The 24,058-nt window shown below is 42.0% G+C and overlaps 1 protein-coding gene across 1 annotated transcript; it reads right to left on the bottom strand.

The window, feature by feature from the left end:
- Positions 1-5,067: 5,067 nt before the first annotated feature.
- trhrb (thyrotropin-releasing hormone receptor b) lies at positions 5,068-23,727 on the bottom strand. The gene is made up of 2 exons (XM_034160340.1): positions 22,810-23,727; positions 5,068-5,523 (listed from the first exon to the last, which is right to left on the bottom strand). The coding sequence occupies exons 1-2, from the start codon at positions 23,575-23,577 to the stop codon at positions 5,098-5,100; spliced, it is 1,194 nt and encodes a 397-aa protein (XP_034016231.1). The 5' UTR covers positions 23,578-23,727; the 3' UTR covers positions 5,068-5,097.
- Between the last annotated feature and the right edge of the window lie 331 nt (positions 23,728-24,058).

Here is a 24,058-nt window from a genome sequence, read left to right as displayed (position 1 = left end):
ACAGGCTTATTTGATTGGCATGGGACTTTTAGTAACATTTCAGTTGAGATTTTCTTTTGACCCACAGATGAAGACCAAAAATTAGGGAGGAAAAAAAAAGGCAAACACTACATTATCAAATTTCTGTCATACCTAAAACTTTTGCAGATTAGTTCATACTAAGTATTTACACATTTGGCCAAATATTTACAAACATCGTGCAAAATAAAAAACTAAATGTTGAGACAAATATGCACCTTAATAAAAGAGCTAATTGTTCCTCCCTAAAACACAGATTAATAAAGTGTCTAATGACAGACATTTAGCATGTAAGGATGTCCATCCATTTTCTTCCGCTTCGGGTCGCGGGGGCAGCAGCTCAAGCAAAGCCGCCCAGACCTCCCGATCCATACACATCTCCCCCAGCTCCTCTGGGGGAACCCCGAGGCGTTCCCAAGCCAGCCGAGAGACGTAGTCCCTCTAGCGTGATCTGGGTCTTCCCTGGGGCCTCCTCCCAATGGGACGTGCCCGGAACACCTCTCCAGTGAGGCATCCAGGGGGTATCCGGAAAAGATGCCTGAGCCACCTCAGCTGGCTCCTTTCGACATGGAGGAGCAGCGGCTCGACTCCGAGCTCCTCCCAAGTGACAGAGCTCCTCACCCTACCTCTAAGGGAGCGCCCAGCCACCCTGCGGAGGAAACTCATCTCGGTTGCTTGTACTCGCGATCTTGTTCTTTCGGTCAGGAGCCAAATCTCATGACCATAGGTGAGGGCCAGAACGTAGATCAATCAGTAAATCAAGAGCTTTGCCCCCTGCTCAGCTCTCTCTTCACCACGACGGTCCGATACAGCGACCTCATCACTGCAGATGCTGCACCGATCCATCTATTGATCTCACGCTCCATCCGTCCCTCACTCGTGAACAAGACCCCGAGAAACTTAAACTCCTCCACCTGAGGCAAGGACACCCCACCGACCTGAAGAGGGCAAGGCACCTTTGTCCGGTCGAGAACCATGGCCTCGGATTTGGAGGCCATGGTAAGGATGTGTTTATTCAAATTTGTAATTCATGGATGTTTTGTATAAGAGTTAGATTGTAACCTGCGGCCTTTTGATGTCAATTCCTATAGTGTCATAGCGTGACGTACAGTGCACTGGCTACCATTTTTATGTGTATATATATATATATATATATATACGAGGTCTGTGAGAAAAATAACGTACCTTTTTATTTTTTTCAAAAACTATATGGATTTGAATCACGTGCGATTACATCAGACAAGCTTGAACCCTCGTGGGCATACGAGAGTTTTTTCACGCCTGTCGGTTACGTCATTTGCCTGTGGGCAGGCTTTGAGTGAGGAGTGGTCCACCCCCCTCGTCGGAATTCCTTTGTCTGACTTCTTCCTGAGAGACTGGCGCTTTGCTTTATCAAAATCTTTTCAGAACCTGTGAGGCAGATCGAAGTGGACACCATTCGAGAAATTCAGCTGGTTTTCCGTGAAAATTTTAACGGCTGATGAGAGATTATGGAGTCTTACTGTTGCTTTAAGGACTTCCCACGAAGCGGGACGTCGCACCGCGGTCTGAGGCGCCGTCGTCAGCCTGTTTCAAGCTGAAAACCTCCAAATTTAAGCCTCTGTTGACCCAGAATGTCGTGAGAGAACAGAGAACTTTCAGAAGAGGTCCAGATCAGCAGTTTATCCGGACATTCCACTGTTAAAGGAGATTTTTTTAATGAAAGACGTGCGGACGGATTGGTGCGTTGGCAGGCAGCCGGCGCGGCGCGCCGCCACAGGAAAAACACCTCCGTTGGAAGCCTTAAAGACAAGTTGGAACATGTCCAGCTGTTAAACAATTTCTCAGATACTCACTCTACTGAAAGCCATCAAAAGCCGCCTGGTTTTTACAAATGTTTATCAACACGGAGGTGTTGCCTGCCGACGCGCCAATCCGTCCGCACGTCTTTCATTAAAAAAAATCTCCTTTAACAGTGGAATGTCTGGATAAACTGCTGATCCCGAGCTCTTCTGAAAGTTCTCTGTTCTCTCACGACGTCCTGGGTCAACAGAGGCTAAATTTGGAGGTTTTCAGCTCGAAACAGGCTGACGACGGCGCCTCAGACCGCGGTGCGACGTCCCGCTTCGTGGGAAGTCCTTAAAGCGACAGTAAGACTCCATAATCTCTCATCAGCCGTTAAAACCACCACTCCTCACTCAAAGCCTGCCCATAGGCGAATGATGTAACCGACAGGCGTGAAAAAACTCACGCTTGCGCACGAGGGTTCAAGGTTGGCTGATGTAATCGCACGTGATTCAAATCCATATAGTTTTTGAAAAAAATAAAAAGGTACGTTATTTTTCTCACAGACCTCGTATATATATATATATATATATATATATATATATATACACATAAAAATGGTAGCCAGTGCACTGTACGTCACGCTATGACACTATAGGAATTGACATCAAAAGGCCGCAGGTTACAATCTAACTCTTATACAAAACATCCATGAATTACAAATTTGAATAAACACATCCTTACCATGGCCTCCAAATCCGAGGCCATGGTTCTCGACCGGACAAAGGTGCCTTGCCCTCTTCAGGTCGGTGGGGTGTCCTTGCCTCAGGTGGAGGAGTTTAAGTTTCTCGGGGTCTTGTTCACGAGTGAACCAACCAGCAAGAATTCTGGCTCTCACAGACCTGTTAATTTGTCTTTAAGAAGCCCTCTTATTCTGCACTCTTTACCTGTATTAATTGCACCTGTTTGAACTTGTTACCTGTATAAATGAGAACAACCCCAAGAAAACCATCCCAACCGTGAAGCATGGGGGTGGGAAACATCATACTCTGGGGGTGCTCTTCTGCAAAGGGGACAGGACAACTGCACTGCATTGAAGGGAGGATGGATGGGTCATGTATTGCAAGATTTTGGCAAACAACCTCCTTCCCTCAGTAAGAGCATTGAAGATGGGTCATGGCTGGGTCTTCCAGCATGACAATGACCCCAAACACAGCCAGGGCAACTAAGGAGGGGCACCGTAAGAAGCATTTCAAGGTCCTGGAGTGGCCTGGCCAGTCTCCAGACCTGAACTCAATAGAAAATCTTTGGAGGGAGCTGAAACTCCAAACCTGAAAGATTTGGAGAAGATCTGTATGGAGGAGTGGACCAAAATCCCTGCTGCAGTGTGTGAAAACTTGGTGAAAAACTGCAGGAAACATTTGACCTCTGTAATTGCAAACAAAGTCTACTGTACCAAATATTAACATTGATTTTAGCAGGTGTTCAAATACTTATTTGCAGCAGTAACATACAAGTAAATTATAAAAAAAATCATACATTGTGATTTCCGGATTTTTTTTAGATTATGTCTCTCACAGTGGACATGCACCTAAGATGAAAATTTCAGACCCCTCCATGATTTCTAAGTGGGAGAAGTTGCAAAATCACAGGGTGTTCAAATACTTATTTTCCTCACTGTATATATAAAATACTGGTACACATAGACTCTATGTAAAAACCTCAGTCTGTATACTCTGTGTCCTATGACCATGCAATTTTTGCTCGTCTTTCCGTATGAGATACTCATTAATATCTACATACATGCTGAGGGCCATTTGCTTATTGCCAATATCACGTTTTTCCCAATATCTGACAGTTGTAACGAACCGGGAATTATCAACTGACAACCACCAACTTCAAACATCAGTGAGGACTTGTAGTCTTCTTAACGGCCTCCTGTTTGTCTGTTTTAGTTCATATTGCAGGATCATTTTGTAGTGTGAGTGCATAAGGGCCCCATCACACTAGAGCAGGGGTGGGCCATCATGTGCCATGAAGGGCTGCTACCAATCACCTCAGCAGGTGATTTCATTGATGATCAGGTGTTTATGTTCAGGGGAGAAGCTCATCAGAAACCCACCTGCTGCCCTCCCCTGCACTAGAGCATGAATACTGTACAAATTGGAAAAACAAATAAAAATTGAGCTGCCTTCGTACGGGACAGACAATTAAGGCAGTCGTGTATGAATGCCGTTCGATTAGCCAGAATGCGGTTCGAAGCCGAATTGAATGATTCATGCAGGTCACATGCGGCACATCATGAAGGACGAAACATGTCAACATAACACATGATAGGGCCACAAGTTCTTTCTTCCACTTCCCTGCTATTTTGTAACCCCCCCTTTTGTTTGTTTTTTTTGTTTTTTTGCAGATTTCTTTCAAAATGTCGACTCCAGTGTTTAAATGTTCAGTGTTTACACTACTGTTGGCCCTTGTCATGTGTTTTGGGTAGTCGTGAACTTGACCCGGACCAGCATGCACCTCGTGTACTGAGATGCTGAGTTGGTTTGAGCCCTGATCACAGGGAGTATTAAACTTCTTGTTTCTAAACACTTCTTTAAAATGCATTCAAAAACAAAAACCTGGAGGCACCATGAAGAGATTTTATCTTTGTCTGTTCAGCACAGCTTGTTTTGGTTCTTATATTCTGCTCAAGGCTGCGCAAACGTTCTTCATAAAAAAGGACTGAAAACAGTTTTTGTCAGCAAAAGTTGGAGGTGACTCAGACTTAAAGGACCTTGAACACATCAGAAACCACGATGGCTCAGCTCGGGGCAACACGTGGTTCTGACAGGTGCACAAGAAGAAATGTGTGTGAAAAGGCTGAATATAAGTCTGTTTCAAACTGAAAACGTAAAGAACTGCCTTATATTATAAGCTGGAATTTGTTTAAAAAAATGTTTGAAGATCATTCATGTTTTTGTTGTTGTTGTTGATGTTGTTTGAGTTATGTGCAGTGTGTTACATGGGACAGCAGCTTCATGATAACATGATATGCCGCACTCATTTTTTATGACTTGACAAAGTCTGGGCCACAATGCCGATATAGAGCCTCTTTGTCTTTGTGACTCGAAAGCTCTCATTCCACCTCGGTGGCTTGAATCCATGTTTGCATTTCTGATGGCTGCAACCAGGATTTGAAAAGGTCAGCAGGCACTCAGGAAAAATGAGTCCCACTTCATTAAACGCCATCTTTGCACTCCTTTGAGTTCCTCTCTGGTCTTCAAATTCATCCCTCTAGCCTGTAATGCAGACTCTTTCCCACGCGGTCTCTCAGGCCTCACTGGATACCACTTTCCCGTAGATGCACGTGTCTGAGAACATGGCTTTGTGCTCAGACAGCAGTTCATCTGTGACCGTGAGTTCCTCCAGCTCCGTTGTGAAGTGGTCTGTGCTCTCCACCATAGATGTATCCTTGACCACACTGTAGGTGAGCGCCACACTGTAAGTGGTGGGCTTGTCAGAACCCTTCCGGCCACAGCGGCAGACCTTGCGGAAAGCAGCGCGGAACTTCTGAGACATGGCGTTGTAGATAACTGGATTGATGGCACTGTTCAGGTAGATGCAGCTGCGGCAGAAAAGCAAAAACCAGTTGTCCAAGTAGGCCTGGTCCAGAAAGGAGTTGACCACCACCAAGGTGCGGTACGGCATCCAGAGCATGGCGAACAGGATCACCACTACAGCCAGCATCTTGGTCACCTGCAGGGGACAATAAGGTGAAATTTGGAGGCTGTGACTAGAAAGCAAGTTAAATATTGTTCTTGGTAAAGCCCAATCGATACATATGTTTGCCAATAACATCGTCCACAATGAGCCTTTCACAAGCATATCAGTATCGCCATTATTTGCAAAGCGACCAGCTGCCATTGATTTTCAATCAGAGTGGGCCTTTTACAGCCACAAGAGAAAAGTAGTCACTATGCAGCCAACTAGACGCGGTCAAAATAGATGAGAAATCTATTTTATGCAAATGCTGAGTGATGGGGCAACCCATTGACTGCCAATATGAGTGAAAGCAGCATGACATATGTTGGATGGTTGTTGATTATTGTAATATGAGCAAAGCACCGCGAAGTGCCGCACAGCGATGCAAAGCTCGCTCATGGTACACTGATCCCAAACAGGAAGTGCCAAATTTTGAGTCCACAATGAACCAGGAAAGGTCAAATGTTGAACACTTCATGGATCGACACTACCTGGATTGACAGACGAGATCTTGTGGGATCTCGCGAGAATACAGTGGCAAGTTCACACTGAAACAGGAAGTGCCAAATTTTGAGCCCACAGTGAAACAGGAAATGTCAAATGTTGAACACTTCCTGGTTTGACAAGACAGGAGATCTCATGGAATCTCGCGGGAATTGAATGGCAAGTTGAGTCTGAAACAGGAAGTGCCAAATTTTGAGCCCACAGTGAAACAGGAACTGTCAAATATGTTGAACTTTGGAAAGTTTTTTTTATAATTCTCCCTAGTTTTGATCTGCTTTTAAAAAAATTAACTTGTTCTTTGGTATGTTGTTTTTATATTTAATCCTCTGTAATGTCTCTGTGTAATTTTTTGTTTGTCTCATAAAATAATAAAAAAAAAGTCAAATGTTGAACACTTCCTGGTTTGACAATAAATGAGATCTCATGGGATCTCACAGGAATTCAATGGCAAGTTGTGACTGAAACAGGAAGTGCCAAATTTTGAGCGCACAGCGAAACAGGAAATGTCAAATGTTGAACACTTCGTGTCATGGGTGGAGATGGGTTGCACTGGACTCTCCTGAAATCTGATTGGACACCCCAGGTGCCACCCAGACGATTGACGTCACGGCACCCCACATCTGGTTGAAAAGAGCCATTTTGAAATTGGTGACATATTGACTGCTAGGTCCCTCCTGTACAGTAGTTGGTGCTGTGTTCCACAAGAAAGTTCTAATCCACCTTAGTAGAAGAAGAAAAATGTTTGAGATTTGAAGCTGAACACATCCTCTGAACCATGGACCCCTAGTTATATTGGTGAGCAAACTGCCCTTTTCTAATTTCTAAAACTATCGTCCTTAAACTAATCTAATAGCAAATCTCTACAACTTGGAGTAAATTTAATTAAAAATATAAAATATAGCTTCCTGATGGAGTGGTGTAGAGGTGGTTTTTCTTAAAAAAAAAAAGGCCTGAAAGTTTTGGCCATATTGTACAGCCCTACTGTGAACGAGCTGAACAGTTTGAATATGAATTTACACCAACATAAAAAAAAAAAATGCTTAAAGTGGCAGGGGGCTAAGAGGGCCGTAGTTGGGGGGTCTGGGGGACGAAACCTCCCAGAAGCTCAAGTTTTTTTAGTCATGCTTATGCTCCCCAGAAGCAGTTACTGGAAAAAGTCTGAAGGACCTAAATTACATGGTGAGGACTTTTTCCAGGCATGTGAGATGCAAATAAAGAAAATGCTTAAAATGGAGAGAGTTAAGGGGGCGGTAGTTAGGGCGGGCCTGGGGAGCGAATCTCCTTAGAAGCTGAAGATTTTTAGCTATGCTAATGCTCTCCAGAAGCATTTACTGAATAAAATGTGTAGGACCTAAATGACATGGTGAGATGCTGAAGAGCTTCGCTTGTTCATGTCCACGACATATACATATGAGTTATTCATAATGAAGTTCATGTTTAAACCTCGCATTTTTTTGTTATGTCATAAGGGTTTGACAATGAAATGTTAGCAATCCTTGGCCTTTTTGTGTACATGTTGACAGATATACACATATCTCACTCACTCATTCATCTTCAACCGTTCACTCCAATTAAGGGTCACAGGGGGCTGGAGCCTATCCCAGCAGTCATAGGGTGTGAAGTGTGGTTCACCCTGGACAGGATGCCAGTCTGTCGCAGGACCACATATAGACACACAAACACATTCACACACACACACCCACGGACAAAGTTTCCAATCCACCTAATCTACATGTCTTTGGATGTGAAAGGGAGCTGGAGCACCCGGAGAGAACCCATGCAAACACAGGGAGAACATACAAACTCCACAAGGAAGGACTCAGGTACGAATCAATTCTATGACCTCCTTGCTGTGAGGCAACAGTAATCCGTCACTTCTGCCCGCAGATATATCTGTGTCTGATTTTTTTTCTTTTTTTTTTGCCACATGAACCATTTAGTAATTACAGCTGTTTTTTAAAATAAGTATTAAAAAAAAAAAAAAACAATCCCTCCATTTTCACAGGCCCAAAGTAACTGGACAGTCTATCTATATTATAATCACCAAGTGGCCTCTGTGTGCGTGTGTGTGTGTAAGGCTTTGATCACAGAGAAACTGGGGAGAGCTGACATTATGTGTTTTGGGTCAAGGATGAATGCTGCAAAAAGGGAAAATTGATATGATGAATATTTTTGGAGAAATTATGGATATTAGCTAACAACAATGAACAATGGATGTTGTGCTGCAATGCACCATGGGAGTTCAGGGTTTTGGGGTTTTAAATGTTGTTATTATGGTTCATGTTAGTTTAACAGTGTTGTTAGTGTAATTGATTTATTGTATTTTTGTAGTTCAATTGGTTTAGTCAATTTAGTTAAGTGTCATGTTGCGTTACCATGAGGGAAAAGTGTAGTGTGTTTGATGTCTTCCACCATCTCTGTTGTGTGTGCTAAAATAAACCTGCTTGGGGCAGAATACAGAAAAGACAAAAAGCTCTGGCTTGGTTTTTGTTTTGACGTGCAGCTTGCCACAATACCGTATATTAAAAGTGAAGCAGCATATGTGTATGTGCGTGTGTATAAGTTTGATCACTGAGAAACTGGGGAGAGCTGACATTTGTCATTTCTTTATGTATTTTTGTTAAGGATCAATGCCACCAAAATGGAATATTGATAGGACAAATATTTTTGGAGAAACTATGTATATTAGCTAACAACACAGAACAGTGGACGTTGATAATTACATTCTGGACTCAGACGTCATTCCAGCAGGACACAGTAAATAATCTATATATTAAAAGCAAAGTGGCGTCTGTGTACGTGTATGTGTGCATGATTTTTTTTTAGTAAGTTCAATTTAAGTACATAATATAATTGTAAATACGTTAAAAAAGCATGGATGACACAAGAAAGTGAAAACACTTATTATGTCTACCAAGGACATAATAAAATCATCTGCGTTTATTTATGTCTGCCTGTCTGTTAGCAAGATTACGTCAAAACTACTGCACGGATTTTGACAAACTTTTCACCACAGATAGATGTTAGATGAAGCAAGACTCCATTAAATTTTGGAGGTGATCTGAATCTGGATCTGGATTCTGGATCAAGTTTCACTTAATATAGGCTTTGCAAGATTACTGTTAGCAGGATTACGTCAAAACTACCGCATGGATTTTGACGAAATTTTCAATACGGATAAATATTAGGCCACGAAAGATCCGGATTTGGATTCTGGTTCAAGTTTCACTTTATTTAGGTTTTGAAGGATTATGCCATCTAGATGGCAGTGTTCATGGCAGAGTGAAGAGCATTTGCCATAGCAAGCAGAATTTTCAGTTTTCAAATTGCCTTTTTTTTTTTTACAAATTAAAAAAATAACATATTTACATATACAGATTTATTTGTAAAACCAACCACATATTTCAGTATGTGGTTATACCGACCAACCAACCACTGCTGACGTCAGGAAACGAATGTTCCCATAATGCATTGCGGCATGTGTGTCTAAATGCTAAAACTTTCAAAATTAGTGCATTACTTTAAAACTAAAACATATGGCTGGTATTTTCACTTTGTAAAATGACAGACGTGACGTTAATTTCAATAACTTGTTCAGAATTAGTTTGGTTAAAATTAGAACCACAAGTCAAAACTGTCTGCCTGTGCATGACTCCAGTGATATGCTGGGAGGTCTGTATAGTGTGAATATAAATCATATTTTTTTCTTTCTCTTCTTTTCTCTCTGGTCACCAGGTCACTTTTGCTGAGAGAAGGCTGATCTGAGACAGAAGTGCTGACTCGTTGTGTCAATAGCTGCCAGTGTACTGACGTCAATACTGGAAGATATCGGTTTAACGTTTATTAGATTAGATTAGATTAGATTAAACTTTATTGTCCAACTATTGTTCACCACAAAAAAGTTTAGACAATCACAAAACATGACAGTTAATATACAATAGATAAAATTACAATAAATAATGGTTTCATAAAAATTCATCCAATTTCATGTGCTGCATAACTTCTGCATAACTTCACTAGCACCTGTTCAGTAGACTGACTGCATTAGGCACAAATGACCCCCTATACACCTTCTTTGTTGCAAAAGGCAAGGCTTATCTATAACTTCTGCTAAATTTTTTAGGGATTTATCGGTTTAGCTTTATAAAAGTTAACTTTTCAGTTAGCAGATTAACGGTTATCGAAGTTAACTTTTTGGTTAGCTGTGCCCACCACTGGCCCCCCAAAACCCCACAAACGTTTGCACAAACAGCCATTTTTTAAATTATTTTATTATTATTTTAATATTTTACAAATGCCCCTGCAACTGCAATTGAAATTGACATCAAAATACCACAGGCTACAATATAACTCTTATACAAAACATCCATGAATTGCAGATTTGAATCAACACGCCCTTACATGGTAAGGGCCCCTTCACACATAGTACGAATGTGGTTGAATTGCGCATGAAGTGTGCATGAAGCAGGAATCATATGCAATATGTGTAAAATCGTAGCTGCCTCCAACGCCTCGTACACCTATTGCTACAACTATTTGCCACACCAGCGGCTGAAAGACAGAGTGTGCCCTGTGAGAGCCCAGTCTTTCCCTCTCGTGGCAGGTGTCGGCCAAATTCCAGGTGACACGCATACACATCAAACCCCATTCGTTTGGCAGTTAGAAAATGTGTGGCCATTCACACTATTAGCACGAAAACAGTCAGCAGACAATCACTATCGAACTGGATGTGAAATTTGTCTAAGTGCCCCTACGACTGTGGAGTAGGGGTGTGCAAAATAATCGTCATGATGATGCATCGCGATACTAATTTTTGCGATCTACTGCATCGATTCTTGACGCCAAGTATTGATTATTAATTTAAAAAATGAATAAATAAAATTGTATGAATGGTTGGCGAACATCAGCCAAAAACAAGTGGAATACAACTTCCAGTCCAGTAGATGTCGCCGTGGAGGTGTTGACGGCCGCTGCCTTCGTGCCAACAGCATTTCCGGCTGCGGGATACTGCGACGCGTCTCTTAAAAACAACATGGAGGAAACAGAGAAAATCCGTCCGCCTCCGTCAAATTTTAAATCTGATTTTTGGGCGCATTTTGGCTTCAAAAACGAAGGTAAACAAGAAACCGACATGACAAACGCACTGTGCAGACACTGTAACACGGCAATGAAATATTGTGAGAACACAACAAACTTAAAGGCACACTTGAGGAGGCGCCATCCAGAAAAACTGCAAGAGCACCTAGCACCGCAACCAATGATAAGACAAACAACCTTTGATTGCAAACTAGCCCCTTTATCTACACGTGCCAAGAAAATCACCGAGTCAATTGCTGAGTTTATTTGCCAGGATTTACGGCCGTACAGCGTGGTAGAGAACAGTGGGTTCAAAAAAATGATAAGCACACTCGAGCCTCGCTATGTGATCCAGAGCCGAAAACAATTCACAGAAGTAATGGTCCCACAGATGTATGAAGAGGTAAAGCTACAAGTTAAAAAATTCCTTGCCTCCACAGAAAGTGTTGCCCTAACATGCGATGGATGGACTTCGCAAGCCATGGAGTCATACCTCACCATAACATCGCACCACATTGACTAGGGCTGGGAATTAGTTTCCCATGTGATGCAAACCAGGGCTTTGTTTGAGTCCCACACCAGCACCAACATTGCCCAGGTGCTGAGAGCGGCATTGGAAGAATGGGAGTTAACTAACAAAGACCCTGCAATAGTAACGGACAACGCATTGAATATGACCATCGCTGCACAGCTGGCTGACATGCCACATTTCAGGTGTTTTGCTCACACACTGAATTTGGCATCCCAGCGTGCCCTGAAACTCCCCACTGTCACTAGATTGCTAGGGAGAGTAAGACGGGTGACAACTTTTTTCAGACGCAGCACTGTTGCGTCCCATGTACTGCGTGAGAAGCAAACTTTGCTGAACCTCCCTCGCCACAAATTGATTACCGATGTCGCCACTCGCTGGAACAGCGTGCATGACATGCTGGAGCGCTTTTTAGAGCAACAGCCTGCCATCCACGCTGCGCTCCTGTCTGCCGAAATACGCAAGTCTGAGAAGGAAATTGCACACTCACCGAGTCTGACATAACAACTGCTGAGGAGGTTGTTGCTGCCATGAAACCTATGAAAGTAGCTACACTCGCAATATCAGAGGAGGCCAGTCCAACGCTATCTATTGTAGTGCCACTCCATTCCCAACTCGTCCATGAGCTCCACCTTGACGAGGGAACTTAAAACCACAATGTGCCAGGATCTTATCAAGAGATACTTAAACGAAAAGGAGACTCTGTATAAAGCCTCAGCTCTTGATCCCCCTTTTAAGGCCTTACTTTTCCTTTCCGAGGACGAGAGGGAAGATGTCTACAATGGAGTAATTGCAGAAGCCGCCAGGACCAAGTGGGCATTACAGGTAACATTAACAGCAATACAGTTAAAATTTATTTTAAAAATATAAAATATAAATTCATGTCTTCACAGTTTAAAAAGCATAAATAAGTAATAAATAAATATTTATAACTAAATTCATGAATAAATAAATCCATCGTAGGTAAATGCAGTTGTCATTGGAAATGTTATTGTGCAAGATAAAATCATTCACAATTCTGAAGATTGTGTTGATTTACTGTTTTCCAGCAAAGCACAAGTGGACTTCAGGCAGAATCAATGGAGGATGGCAGCCAAAACCCTGACCAAGAAGACATGTCTGCTATATGTTCATCAAAAACATCCAAACGCTGTTCTCTAGCTGACCTACTTGGACAGACGTATGCAGCAGGTTAGTTTAAAAATATGTTACCACAACATGCTGAAAGAAATATTCTAAGTGAGTGTCTTGTTTCCTAATTTGAGGATGCTCCACAAACTATTCATGCATATGGCATTTAAATATAATGTAATGTAACACATAATATTATGATGATGATGACGATAATTTAATGTACTGAGTAATATAGTATATATATTTTTTATTTTGATTATTGCCTTGTCCTCCCATACTGCAGGTGCTGCAAAGAAATTGAAAACTGCTGAGGACCAGGCAAAAGATGAGATAGCAAGATACAAGGGGGAAGCACCCCTGGCACTTGGTGATAATCCACTTGACTGGTGGAAAGAACATGAGAGCCAGTATCCTTTCCTTTCACGAGTAGCAAAAAACACCTGTGTATTTCAGGTACTAGTGTCCCGTCGGAGAGAGTTTTCTCTACCGCTGGGGACATAATCACTGCCAAAAGGAGTGTAATTTCCCCTGATCACCTGGACCAGCTTCTATTCCTCAACAAAAATTTAAAATAGCACTAGGAATACCACTGTATCTGTTGCCTATATATTACTAGTTCATATTACCTGTATTTTTTTTACATTTTCACTGAAGTATGTTGAAAATATCGCAATGCATCGCAATAATTCAAGTATCGTGATGCATCATGATAGAATCGCATCGTGGCATGTGAATCGTGATTCGAATTGAATCGTGACTTCTTTGCCAATACCCACCCCTACTGTGGAGTTGCAAAAAACCACACAAATGCGGTGCAAGTGTCTTGTACGTGTGCCTGTGTGCCGCACATCCACCTCCCCACAACCCCAACACATGTGGCGTGCCCGGGGGGGGGGGGGATCACATGGGGGCCGGACAGCGAGGTCTGAGCGCACACAGCATGGGGAGGGGCCTGTCAGCTGATTTCAGCACACTGACAGCTGGATGACGGCTCAGTGCACACATTATAAACACAGAAACCACCGCCAGGACAGTTATATAAATAATTACAACAATACCTATATACGCAATTACATAACAAATAACGAAAATGAATGACCACATAGCAGAGAGTGACACATTGGTCTGGGCGCTGAACGGACAGGGCTGCTGCTGTTGTGATCTGTGCTCCTGGATGTCCCAGCTGGAGAACACGTACTGTGTTTTGAAGGACATTCACTTACAACATTCCTCTGTGAGGTACATGTCTGCCTGCTGTCCTCACATGGAAATACCTAAAATTATATATCGCTTTTGCGACGGGCTGGAGAGCGCCTACATTGACAAGCTGTTCCATCTGAAATGTACCATCTAATCATGTGGACATGCAGCAGGCGATCTGAATGTCACGTCTGTCTGACAGGACACGCGCCTCCTGTGAGTGGCGCGCTGCAAGAATATATGACAAGCAAATAGTGTGACAAATATGACACTTTCAGTCACGTATCAGCAGAAATACACCGCAACAAACGCCGTTTGGTCAGTTATGACGGCGCTTTTTCCTCAGACACCTGGTCTGGTATCCTAGTCTGAGGAAGGGCAGTTTGACCGAAATGTCACTTTTCTATTAAAGCTTTTTGCATGGGAGCGCTGTGGTGGTGCTGATCTTTCTGTTTTTGGACAAATCCTGTGGGTGGCATGTATTTTTTTTTTTTTACAGTAGCTGTGCAATGTGGTTACATATGCTCCAGCTGCTGGAACTGTGTTCGTCCACGCCTGCCCGTCGGCTCGATGTTTTCGTGGTTCACTCATATTCCGCCGTGAGCTGCCCTGATTTGTACTTATTCGTACTATGTGTGAAGGGGCCCTAAATGTCTGTCATTAGACACTTTATTAATCTGTCTTTCAGGGAGGAACAATAAGCTCTTTTATTAAGGTGCATATTTGTCTCAACATTTATCTTAATATTTCGCTTGATGTTTGTAAATATTAGGCTAAATGTGTAAATACTTAGCATTAAAGTGTAGATGACATCAAAAAAATGTGCACAAATAATCACTAAAAATGATGAAATGTTGATATTTTTAAAAATCCTGAACAATAAAAGTCGATGATAAGTTCACAGGTGAAGGATAAACTACTGTCTGAAGCCTGCGCTCTATTTCAGCCCTCAACCCATACTGTTGAAACATCTTCACAAGAACAGCACCTGCTAATTCAAACCCAAATCAACTGTAAATATGGCGGAGATCGAGCTGTTTTCGGACAACTTTTTTTTTCCTTGTGTGGAGCTTTTTTTTTTTTTTAAGTCCAGTCTAAACGTGTGTCTGAAGAAGCTGAGGACACGGCCTTGTGGTTTTGAGCCTTATTTAGATGACAATGAGGGAGACAAAACCTTGGAGGAAAACCTTCAGTCTGACAACAGTGACGATATTGGCAGAGTTCAGAACACAGAATGGTGATTATAAAATAAATAAATAAATACTGCAGGTGATTTTGGCATGCAGGTGATACTCTTTTTGCCAGCTCTTTGAATACAGTTAATGTACTGTACATTAGTAGCGCACAGAGCCATGGAAGTGTCATCGCAAAATGTTTTGAATGTGGACAAAATATGCGCACGTTTTACTACATTGTGCGCTAATTTTATTATATTGTGCGCACGTTATTATATTGTGCACTCATTTTACTATATTCTGCGCACGTTTTATTATATTGTGCACTCATTTTACTATATTCTGCGCACGTTTTATTATATTGTGCACTCATTTTATTATATTGTGCGCATGTTTTATTATGTTGTGCACACATTTTATTATATTGTGCACTCATTTTACTATATTGTGCGCACATTATTAAATACTGAAACCGTTCACATAAGGACTATATATGCAGTCTTACCTGTTTGTTTCAGTGAGATAAATGGTAAATGGACTGCATTTATATAGAGCTTTCCATCTGCATCAGACGCTCAAAGCGCTTTACACGTAAATGCCTCACATTCACCTCGATGTCAGACTGCTGCCATACAAGGTACTCACTACATCAGGAGTGAGGAGGGGATTAAGGACCTTGCCCAAGAGCCCTTAGTGATTTTTCGGTGAGGCTGGGATTTGAACAGAGGATCCTCTGGTCTCAAGAACAACACTTAACCACTAGACCATCACCTCCCCTGACAGAGAAATCATTGTCTGAAAATAATTTAATTCGTTGTCCTGGCTGAAGAAAAGTTTGTGATGGTTCGAGTCTCTGCTGTACTGATCTGTGACCGACATGGTCAGCTACAGGTGTAATCTGTTCATTGTGTCTGCGGCTCATGGATCCAGTCTCTCTTGTTTGCGCTGCAAGTTAAAAGACGGTGGAGAAGCCGCAGACACAGTGCGGGCACACTCGTCAGTAAAAGTGCTCCACCTGCCAGTCAAAAGGATTCTGTCGGTGAAAATTAACCATTCTGACACATATAACAACTGTGCATCACTCGGTGGAAACGGGGCTGTCAGTAGCCTGTAAAAATGCATAAATGAATCCATAAATTAATGGGACTATTAAGGTAATGCTTCCAGTGCTGATATCATTCTGCTTCTTCTCCAATGTTGGGAGTCACAGTCAAGTTCCTGATTTTTAGTGGCGCGCAGTTCAAAATTCAAATATTTTTCTCTTCAGTAACCGCGGACCAGGAAAGGACAAATGTCAAACTGTTGTTTAATTTTAGTCTTAAATACTCAAAAAACATTACATATTGTGTCACCTACACTTCAACTCATCTAAAGTTTTAGGTTTGACAGAAATTTGATAATGTAGTGTTAGCCTCTTTTTTTTTCTCCCTAATTTTTGGTCTTCATCTGTGGGTCAAAACAAAATCTAAACTGAAATGTTACTAGCATTCTCATGTCAATAAAATCAAATGTGATTCTTTTTCTCCATCAAATAAACCAGTTAATTATGAAGATTAGCCTCATTTTAAATGTCATTATTATTATTATTATTATTATTATTTTGTCAATGTACATGACAAAGAAAAGAGAGTTTCCAACTGCTGGAAAATTATTGTAAAAATTGCATAACACACGCTCTTGCAGTCACACAAAAAGGTCAGATTCAAGTCATTTCAGCTAGAAATGTGAACGGACCTCCTGTCCTCTCTGGTGAGATTCAAACCCGTTGTTCCATCCTGTCTGTCTGCCCAATTCTTCATACAGTGATATGATAACCACTTTACAACGCAGATTTATTTATTTTCTTAGGTGCTTGATGTGCTGCCCCCATTTGTGTCATAAAAAATGCCCCCCGGTGCGACTGCCAGGTTCGCCCACCTCAAAAACCGCATCTGCCAAATACAATTAAATACACTCCATCAGAGTGAAATCAGCTCTACCGTCTTGTCAAATCACATTTTTCAACTCCAATAAGAGTCATTCACAGCATGATAAAGTTGATTTTACCCTGTGATAATTTAACACTGTGATAGACTATATTTTTTCTTTCTTTCTTCTTTAATATTTATTTCATTCATTTAAAAGAAAAACAGAAAAGCAAAAAACAAAAGCACCACAATACCAGAATGAAAAGGAGCAGAAAGAAGAACAAGTCTTATGATTTCTGCCCCTTTTAACAATACAATCTTTCAATATACAGCATCATAGTCAACATTATTTAACAGACTGCATTTCTTTAACTTGTCACATACCACTGACCCATTTCATAATTATGACCATTAATTAATAGATTACATCACTGACAGGTTACATTTAAACTTAAGACACTCCAAACATTATTAACAGTTTACTTTTTTTTTTTTGACTTTCTTGCAGCCCACTGACTTACTTCATAGTTTCATACTTACTTAATACATCTAATTTAATATGTTTTTTAAATAATTTAAGCGACCTTAATTCTTTAATTTCTTTATTAAGATTGTTCCATAATTTGACACCATTTACTGCAATACTCCTTTCCTTTACTTTGGTTCTAAATCTTGGTTTTTTTAAAGACTTCTATTCCTTTCAATTTATAACTACTTACTCTTTTTTCAAACATATTTTGAATGTTTGTTGGTAAAGTATTTTTATTAACTTGGTACATCGTTTGTAATATTTTCAAATCAACTAAATCATGAAATTTAAGTACCCTATACTTAATAAACAATGGATTAGATGAATCTCTAAAACCACTGTTACTAATCACTTTTAAAGCTCTTTTCTGCAAAATAAATAAAGGTTGTATATAGGTTGTATATGTTGATCCCCAGATTTCTACACAGTAAGTTAAATATGGGACAATCAATGAATTGTACAATGTTAATAAACCATAACTATTTAATGAATATTTTACTTTATGCAAAACAGCAATGGCTTTCGCTATTTTTCCTTTTATGTAATTTATGTGTGACTTCCATGTAAGATCATCAATCATGACTCCTAAAAATTTCATTTCTTTTACCCTTTGTATATCCATTCCATCTATTTGTAATGACACATTATTTTCTTTCGCTCTATCATTAAACAATATGAAATTTGTCTTATTAATATTTAGTGACAATCTGTTTATATCAAACCAATGTTTAACTTTAACTCTATTTGGATTGGGACCAAGTGTTATGTTATCCTGAGAGAGTATGTTTTACTCTGCAAAATTTACTGTGAACCTAAACAATTTATAAATGCATTAAGACAGTAAATTAACACAAACAATTATGTAATTAACAGGAAACTAGCATGTTTCACATGGGGATCTGTGGGCTCTAGACTGCATAGTGTTTATAAAATAGGTAAATGACATTTTTCAAGGGTGGTAATGAATTATGCAAAGTTTCTATAATGAGTTGGGATAGCGTGTCAGTCCAGAATGTTTTATAGAACCTTAGACCTCAACAATTTTTAGAAGAACAACTCAAACCTTTAATTTCCTGTTAATTCCGAATTTTTAATGTTAATTTGCTGTCTTAAAGTTTCTAATTCCCTGCTCTGGTGTCCTCCCACATCTAAAGACATGCAGGTTAGGTGAATTGGAAACTTATAATTGTCCAGGTCTCCTTTGTAAAAGAAATCTTGATCTCAGTGGGACTAACCTGGTTAAATAATGGTAAACTTATCAGTAATGTTCTATTTTATTATTATTTTGTTATTTGATTTTTAAATGGACTACAATGGAAATAAATGTTTTCACGGTCTTGTCTTATCCATGTATTTTTAACATATTTACAATTGTATTGTGCACTTAAATTGAACTTATTGCCCTGTTACACCTTGACAATTTAGCCAGTGTATGCCAGCTGTATTAAATACACTGGTGTACATCCAGTGGCGGTCCTAGAGTGATTTACTCCCCGGGTGAAACCCCCTGTGTGCGCCCCCCCCCCCCCCCCCCGCACACACTAATGTGGCCACCACCTCCGCCCCACCACCCATGAAAACACTAACTTCGTCCAGAACACCCACAATCCCACAAATTAACTCACAACAGCTATTTTCAAGAACAAATTTCCAGTTTTAATGACTACTGCAATAATAAACACAAAGAAATTGGCACAGTCTAATGTGTCATCATCCATGGACTTATCTGCAATGATCATCTCAAAAGTTTGCAGGAGGCATCATAATTGTTTGCCACAGTGCTCACTATCCGTGATGTGAAATTCCATCGAGTAGGAGCATTTCTGGGCAACCTTGAGCAGCCTGCAGACTCAAGAAAAGACATCCTCTTGGTGGATTTTGAGAAAAATGTGGCAAACCCAGAGAGTGATGCAAAAAATATTCTGCACTCAGATAAGCATTTAGCCCCCTGAGACAGAACCAGATTCAGTCTGTGTGCATAGCAATGCACAAACATTGCACTGGGGGCTGTTGCTTTAACTTTGGCCTGCAAACCATTGAGAGCTGAAGCCATGACAGCAGCCATGGCTTCTTCATAAGGAAGACTATCAAATGGCTTCGCCAAAATACGGCCCACAACATTCAAATTGTCTGCCATTATGTGCAGCTTGCTACCTAGCTAGCTCGCTAGCTGGGACTGGCGCGAGGCTAGTGTGAAGTTTGTCCGCCTGTGAGTGCTTTGTGACGGTGGAGGAGCTCAGCAGCACCCGCTGCTCGGTAGGGACAGAAACTGCGATAGAAGTCAGTCTCCAAACACAAGCAGCTACAAAAAAACACCAGAAATAGTTTTTAACAAAGAAAATGCCGCTAAGAGGATTAGGAAAGTCTCCGGTTCAACTCAGAAAAGAATGAAAATGCTCCCACGGATGTTTACACCAAAAGATCGCTGATTCGCTCATTTCGCTGTCAATCAAAAAGGGATTCAGCCTCAGACAGATCATCCAATGATCATGCAGAAGCTGAGCGTCCGGGCCGGCGGAGGCCAGCCCACTGCCCCATAGACCCCCAGAGGCGCTGAGCGTCCGATGGGCGGGACAAAGCCCAGCATTTATCCAATGACTCGTCTCGTTTCGCTGCACTCTTTGCTTCGCTATTGTTTATAGCATTGTGAAGCTGCGGGAATGAGTGAGAGGCAAGCCGCCATGGGACAGGGAGTGGGGGGGTGGGGTGGGGGCGCCACTCTGCTGTAACGTAACCACGAACCCCCCCGTCAGGACAACCCCACCCTGTTTTTTTTTTTTTACCTTTTTTTTTCCGCACGGTCGTGCCCCCCCCCCCCCCCCCCCCCCCTGCGATGCCGCCCCGGGCGGCTGCCTGGTCAGCCCACCTCCAGTCCACCCCTGTGTAGATCTAATATGTTATGGGTACGTTTTTTGTAAGTTAAGAGCACATTGAAGCACGTTGATATACGTTGTAATACGTTGAGCACCTCGAAACATTTTGGGCATGCTTAAAATTTTCACTGTATGCCAGCTTGTCATTTACTCATATGTCCATTAATGCTGTCCATTGATTGACTGAAAGCTGCAGTCCTCGTGCAAACAGACTCTTTCAAATATTAAAACCGTTCACACACGGAGTAAATGTAAAGTCTTATCTTACCTGTTCGTTTCAGTCGGATTCATCATTACAACCTGATGAAAACTTATCCACATAAAGCGTCCTGATTTTGGAAAATGACGTCTGAAAATACTTTAGTTCCTTGTCGTGGCTGAAGAAACATAGTAGGAGGGCTAGAGTTAGCTAGTTAGCCCTAACCCTCGTATTTTAAAGCAAGTCCCTTGGTGGTTTCTCTGCTCCAGGTGCATTTCTCAGCCTGAGGATGCTGGTGTCACGGTCTGATTGGTACACCCCCCCCCCCGAATCGGACCATGAACGGTGTTTTAAAGGTTTAAAGAGTCACAGCGATGAAAATAAATCCTGGGATCCACCAAGACAAAAAAAAAAAGAGCTAAATTACTCTATTTTTCCTCAGCGTGGAGCAGAGATGCTGCGTGACAGCGTATGCATGCTCGATAACGTGCTCGTCAATATTTACGTGTTCCGCCTGCTAAACAAAAGGGTTTTGGTGGCGGTAGAAATGTAAACCAAACCAGACTTAACTGTTCTGACCCGCACCACACTGTGCAGTACCGACCTGAACCACTTGGTGGAAACGGGAGTGTCAGCATACGCTGGATAAATCATCAAGGTGTGACAGCTGCATATGCCAGCATTTGTAATACGATTGGCATATGCTGGCTAAATCGTCAAGGTGTGACAGGGCCCTTACAAAATAAAAGCACTCGCACTTTTAATTTAACGATGATTTACTGCCCCCTGCTGGAATGGCGTGTGAGTCCAGAATGAATGGACTACATTTATATAGCGCTTTTCCATCTGCATCAGATGCTCAAAGCGCTTTACAAATAATGCCTCACATTCACCCCAATGTGAGGATGCTGCCATACAAGGTACTCACTACACACCGGGAGCAACTAGGGGATTGATTAATGACCTTACCCAAGGGCCCTTAGTGATTTTCCAGTCAGCCTGGGATTTGAACTGAGGATCATCTTATCTCAAGCCCAACATTTTAACCACTAGACCATCACCTCCCCATGTAGTTAGCAACATTAGCTAATATCCATAGTTTTTCCAAAAAATATTAGTCCTATCAATGTTGCATTATAGTGGTATTCATCCTGGACCCAAAACACATAAGCATACCAAACGGCTGCCCTCAGTTTCTCTGTGATTGAAGTTAACCATCCGCACGCACGCACACACACATGCACGCAGATGCACACACACACCTTTTTGTCTCTTCCACATTCTGTGGCAAGCAGGTGCTTCTAATTTTAGACACAAACAGAGACGTGGAGGAAGACGTCAAAGACAATACACTTCTCACTTATGGCACCAACAACAAAACTAAACTATCTAACTAACGTGACTAAACCAATTGACACAATAAATCAATAACACTAAAAACACTGTTAAACTAACATGAACCACAATAATAATATTGAAAACCCCAAACTCCCATGATGTATTGCAGCACAAAAATTGAACACATTTTTTTCACATTCATTTCCACTCATTTATTGTCACAAATCTCTGTGACTTTTGAATAAAGTGCACAAAAATATACTGTAATGTGTACATGTCACAGACATGAAGGAGCAAAGCTCTTCAGCATCTCACCATCTCATTTAGGTCCTTCAGACTTTTTTGAGCAAATGTCCTCTCCCCCCCCCCCCCCCCCCCCCCCCCCCCCCCATTACAGGCCTCTTAACCCTCTTAGCATTTTTTTAATGTAGATGCAAATTAGAGCACAATATCGTATCTCAATAGTCATATCAATGTGATATACAATATGACTATGATTTCAATTTTTGTGGTACACAGCACCAACTAGTGCACAGGATGCAATATTTAATTTTTGTCACACACACACACACACACACACACACACACACACACACACACACACACACACACACACACACACACACACACACACACACACACACAAAAAAAAAAATCTGCATACTGTAGCTTTAAATAACACATTGGTCTCCTCTGGCTGATGCTGCAGCTGGAGCCCACCTGGTGGCTCCATCCCTGGCACTCCCCCCCCCCTTATGGTTGAAGGTGCCACATTCGGCTTCATACTGTAAATCTGATGAGGTGTCACGCACGCACCTGTCTGCGGGACGTGGCCGTGGAGCTGGAGTGCCTGCTGGTTTTGATGACGGCGGGGTGGTTGTGTCCGTTCTTCCTCTTGCTTTTTGGGTCCGAGGGCAGCGGGTTGAGGAAGAGGATTCTGGCGATCAGCCCGTAGAGAACAGCAGAGAGCAGCAACGGCAGCACAAAAAAGACGCCGAAATCGAAAAAGTAAATGGGCAAATAAAACTTCCTGGAGACTCTGTAGCCGCAGGTGACGACGGTGAGGTTCTCGTAGATCAGCTCCTGTGTGTCTGACAGGTAGAACCACATGATGCAGTACAGAGAGGTGAAAACCCACACGGACAAAATGATCTTTTTGGCTCTGGACAGCGTGCATAGAAACTGGGCTTTGATCGGGTGACAAATGGCGATGTATCGTTCGATGGTGAATGCGGTTATGGAGCAGGACGACGCGTTGATCCCGAGGTACTGGAAGTAGGTGATGCACAGACAGCCGTAGCGGCCGAACAGCCACGAGACAAAGACACTGTCCACGATGGTGGGCAGACCCGCCGCGGTCAGGACCATGAGATCAGCCACAGCCAGGCTGACCAGGTAGCAGTTGGTCGGTGTCCTCATGTGTTTGGTCGTCAGCACCACCAGGATGACCATCACGTTCCCAACGATGCCCAAAGCGCAGATCACAAAAAGCACCAAACTACTTATGACTTTGTACTGAATGCTGTAGTCCGTCCAAATCCCCAAAGTCCTGTTCACACCCGGAGCTGCTGTCAAATTTTCCATCACGCTTTTTGTTTCGAAGTCCCGGAGGAAACCGTGTGCGTGCTGCGCACCACTCCGTTTTTACGCGCGGCAGAAGCGAATAATGTACAAAGTATAATGCTGAAAAAGACGTCAGATATCTGAAAATTTTACCCACGAGTGTCCCGCACTTCGCAGTAATATAAAGACACAAACGTGGCACTCGGACTCTGCTGCAAATCGCGGGTGAGTTGTGCGTAAAAGCGATGTGCCACAGCGTTTTGGCCGCGCCTGATAGATGGCGCATCGGTTTTGAGTCTTCGCGTTTGGCACAAGCTTCCATTACGCATGCGAGCTGATTACTTACACACCGGAGATCTCTGTGAACGAAGCAGTGTTCAAACGACAAGTTTTGTTTCTCTGCAGCCTGATGATTTGTTGGAATTGTGTACAGGATGCCAAGAAGTAGTGCAGCTCACTGGTGCAGCTCTGCTCAATCATTAAAATTGAAATACTGTTGCTT

The sequence above is a fragment of the Thalassophryne amazonica genome, chromosome 20 (assembly GCF_902500255.1).
Source record: "Thalassophryne amazonica chromosome 20, fThaAma1.1, whole genome shotgun sequence".
NCBI classification, from domain to species: domain Eukaryota; kingdom Metazoa; phylum Chordata; class Actinopteri; order Batrachoidiformes; family Batrachoididae; genus Thalassophryne; species Thalassophryne amazonica.
Note: the sequence above shows the minus strand (reverse complement) of the source record. Positions and strands in the feature narration are given on the sequence as shown.

What these genes read in the sequence shown, in the direction of transcription:
- trhrb (XM_034160340.1), bottom strand. Translation starts at nt 23,577, where the DNA reads ATGGAAAATTTGACAGCAGCTCCGGGTGTGAACAGGACTTTGGGGATT. An exon ending in CGGCCACGTCCCGCAGACAG is followed by an intron (nt 5,524 to 22,809) that starts GTGCGTGCGTGA and finishes TGTCCCCTGCAG; the next exon opens with GTGACCAAGATGCTGGCTGT.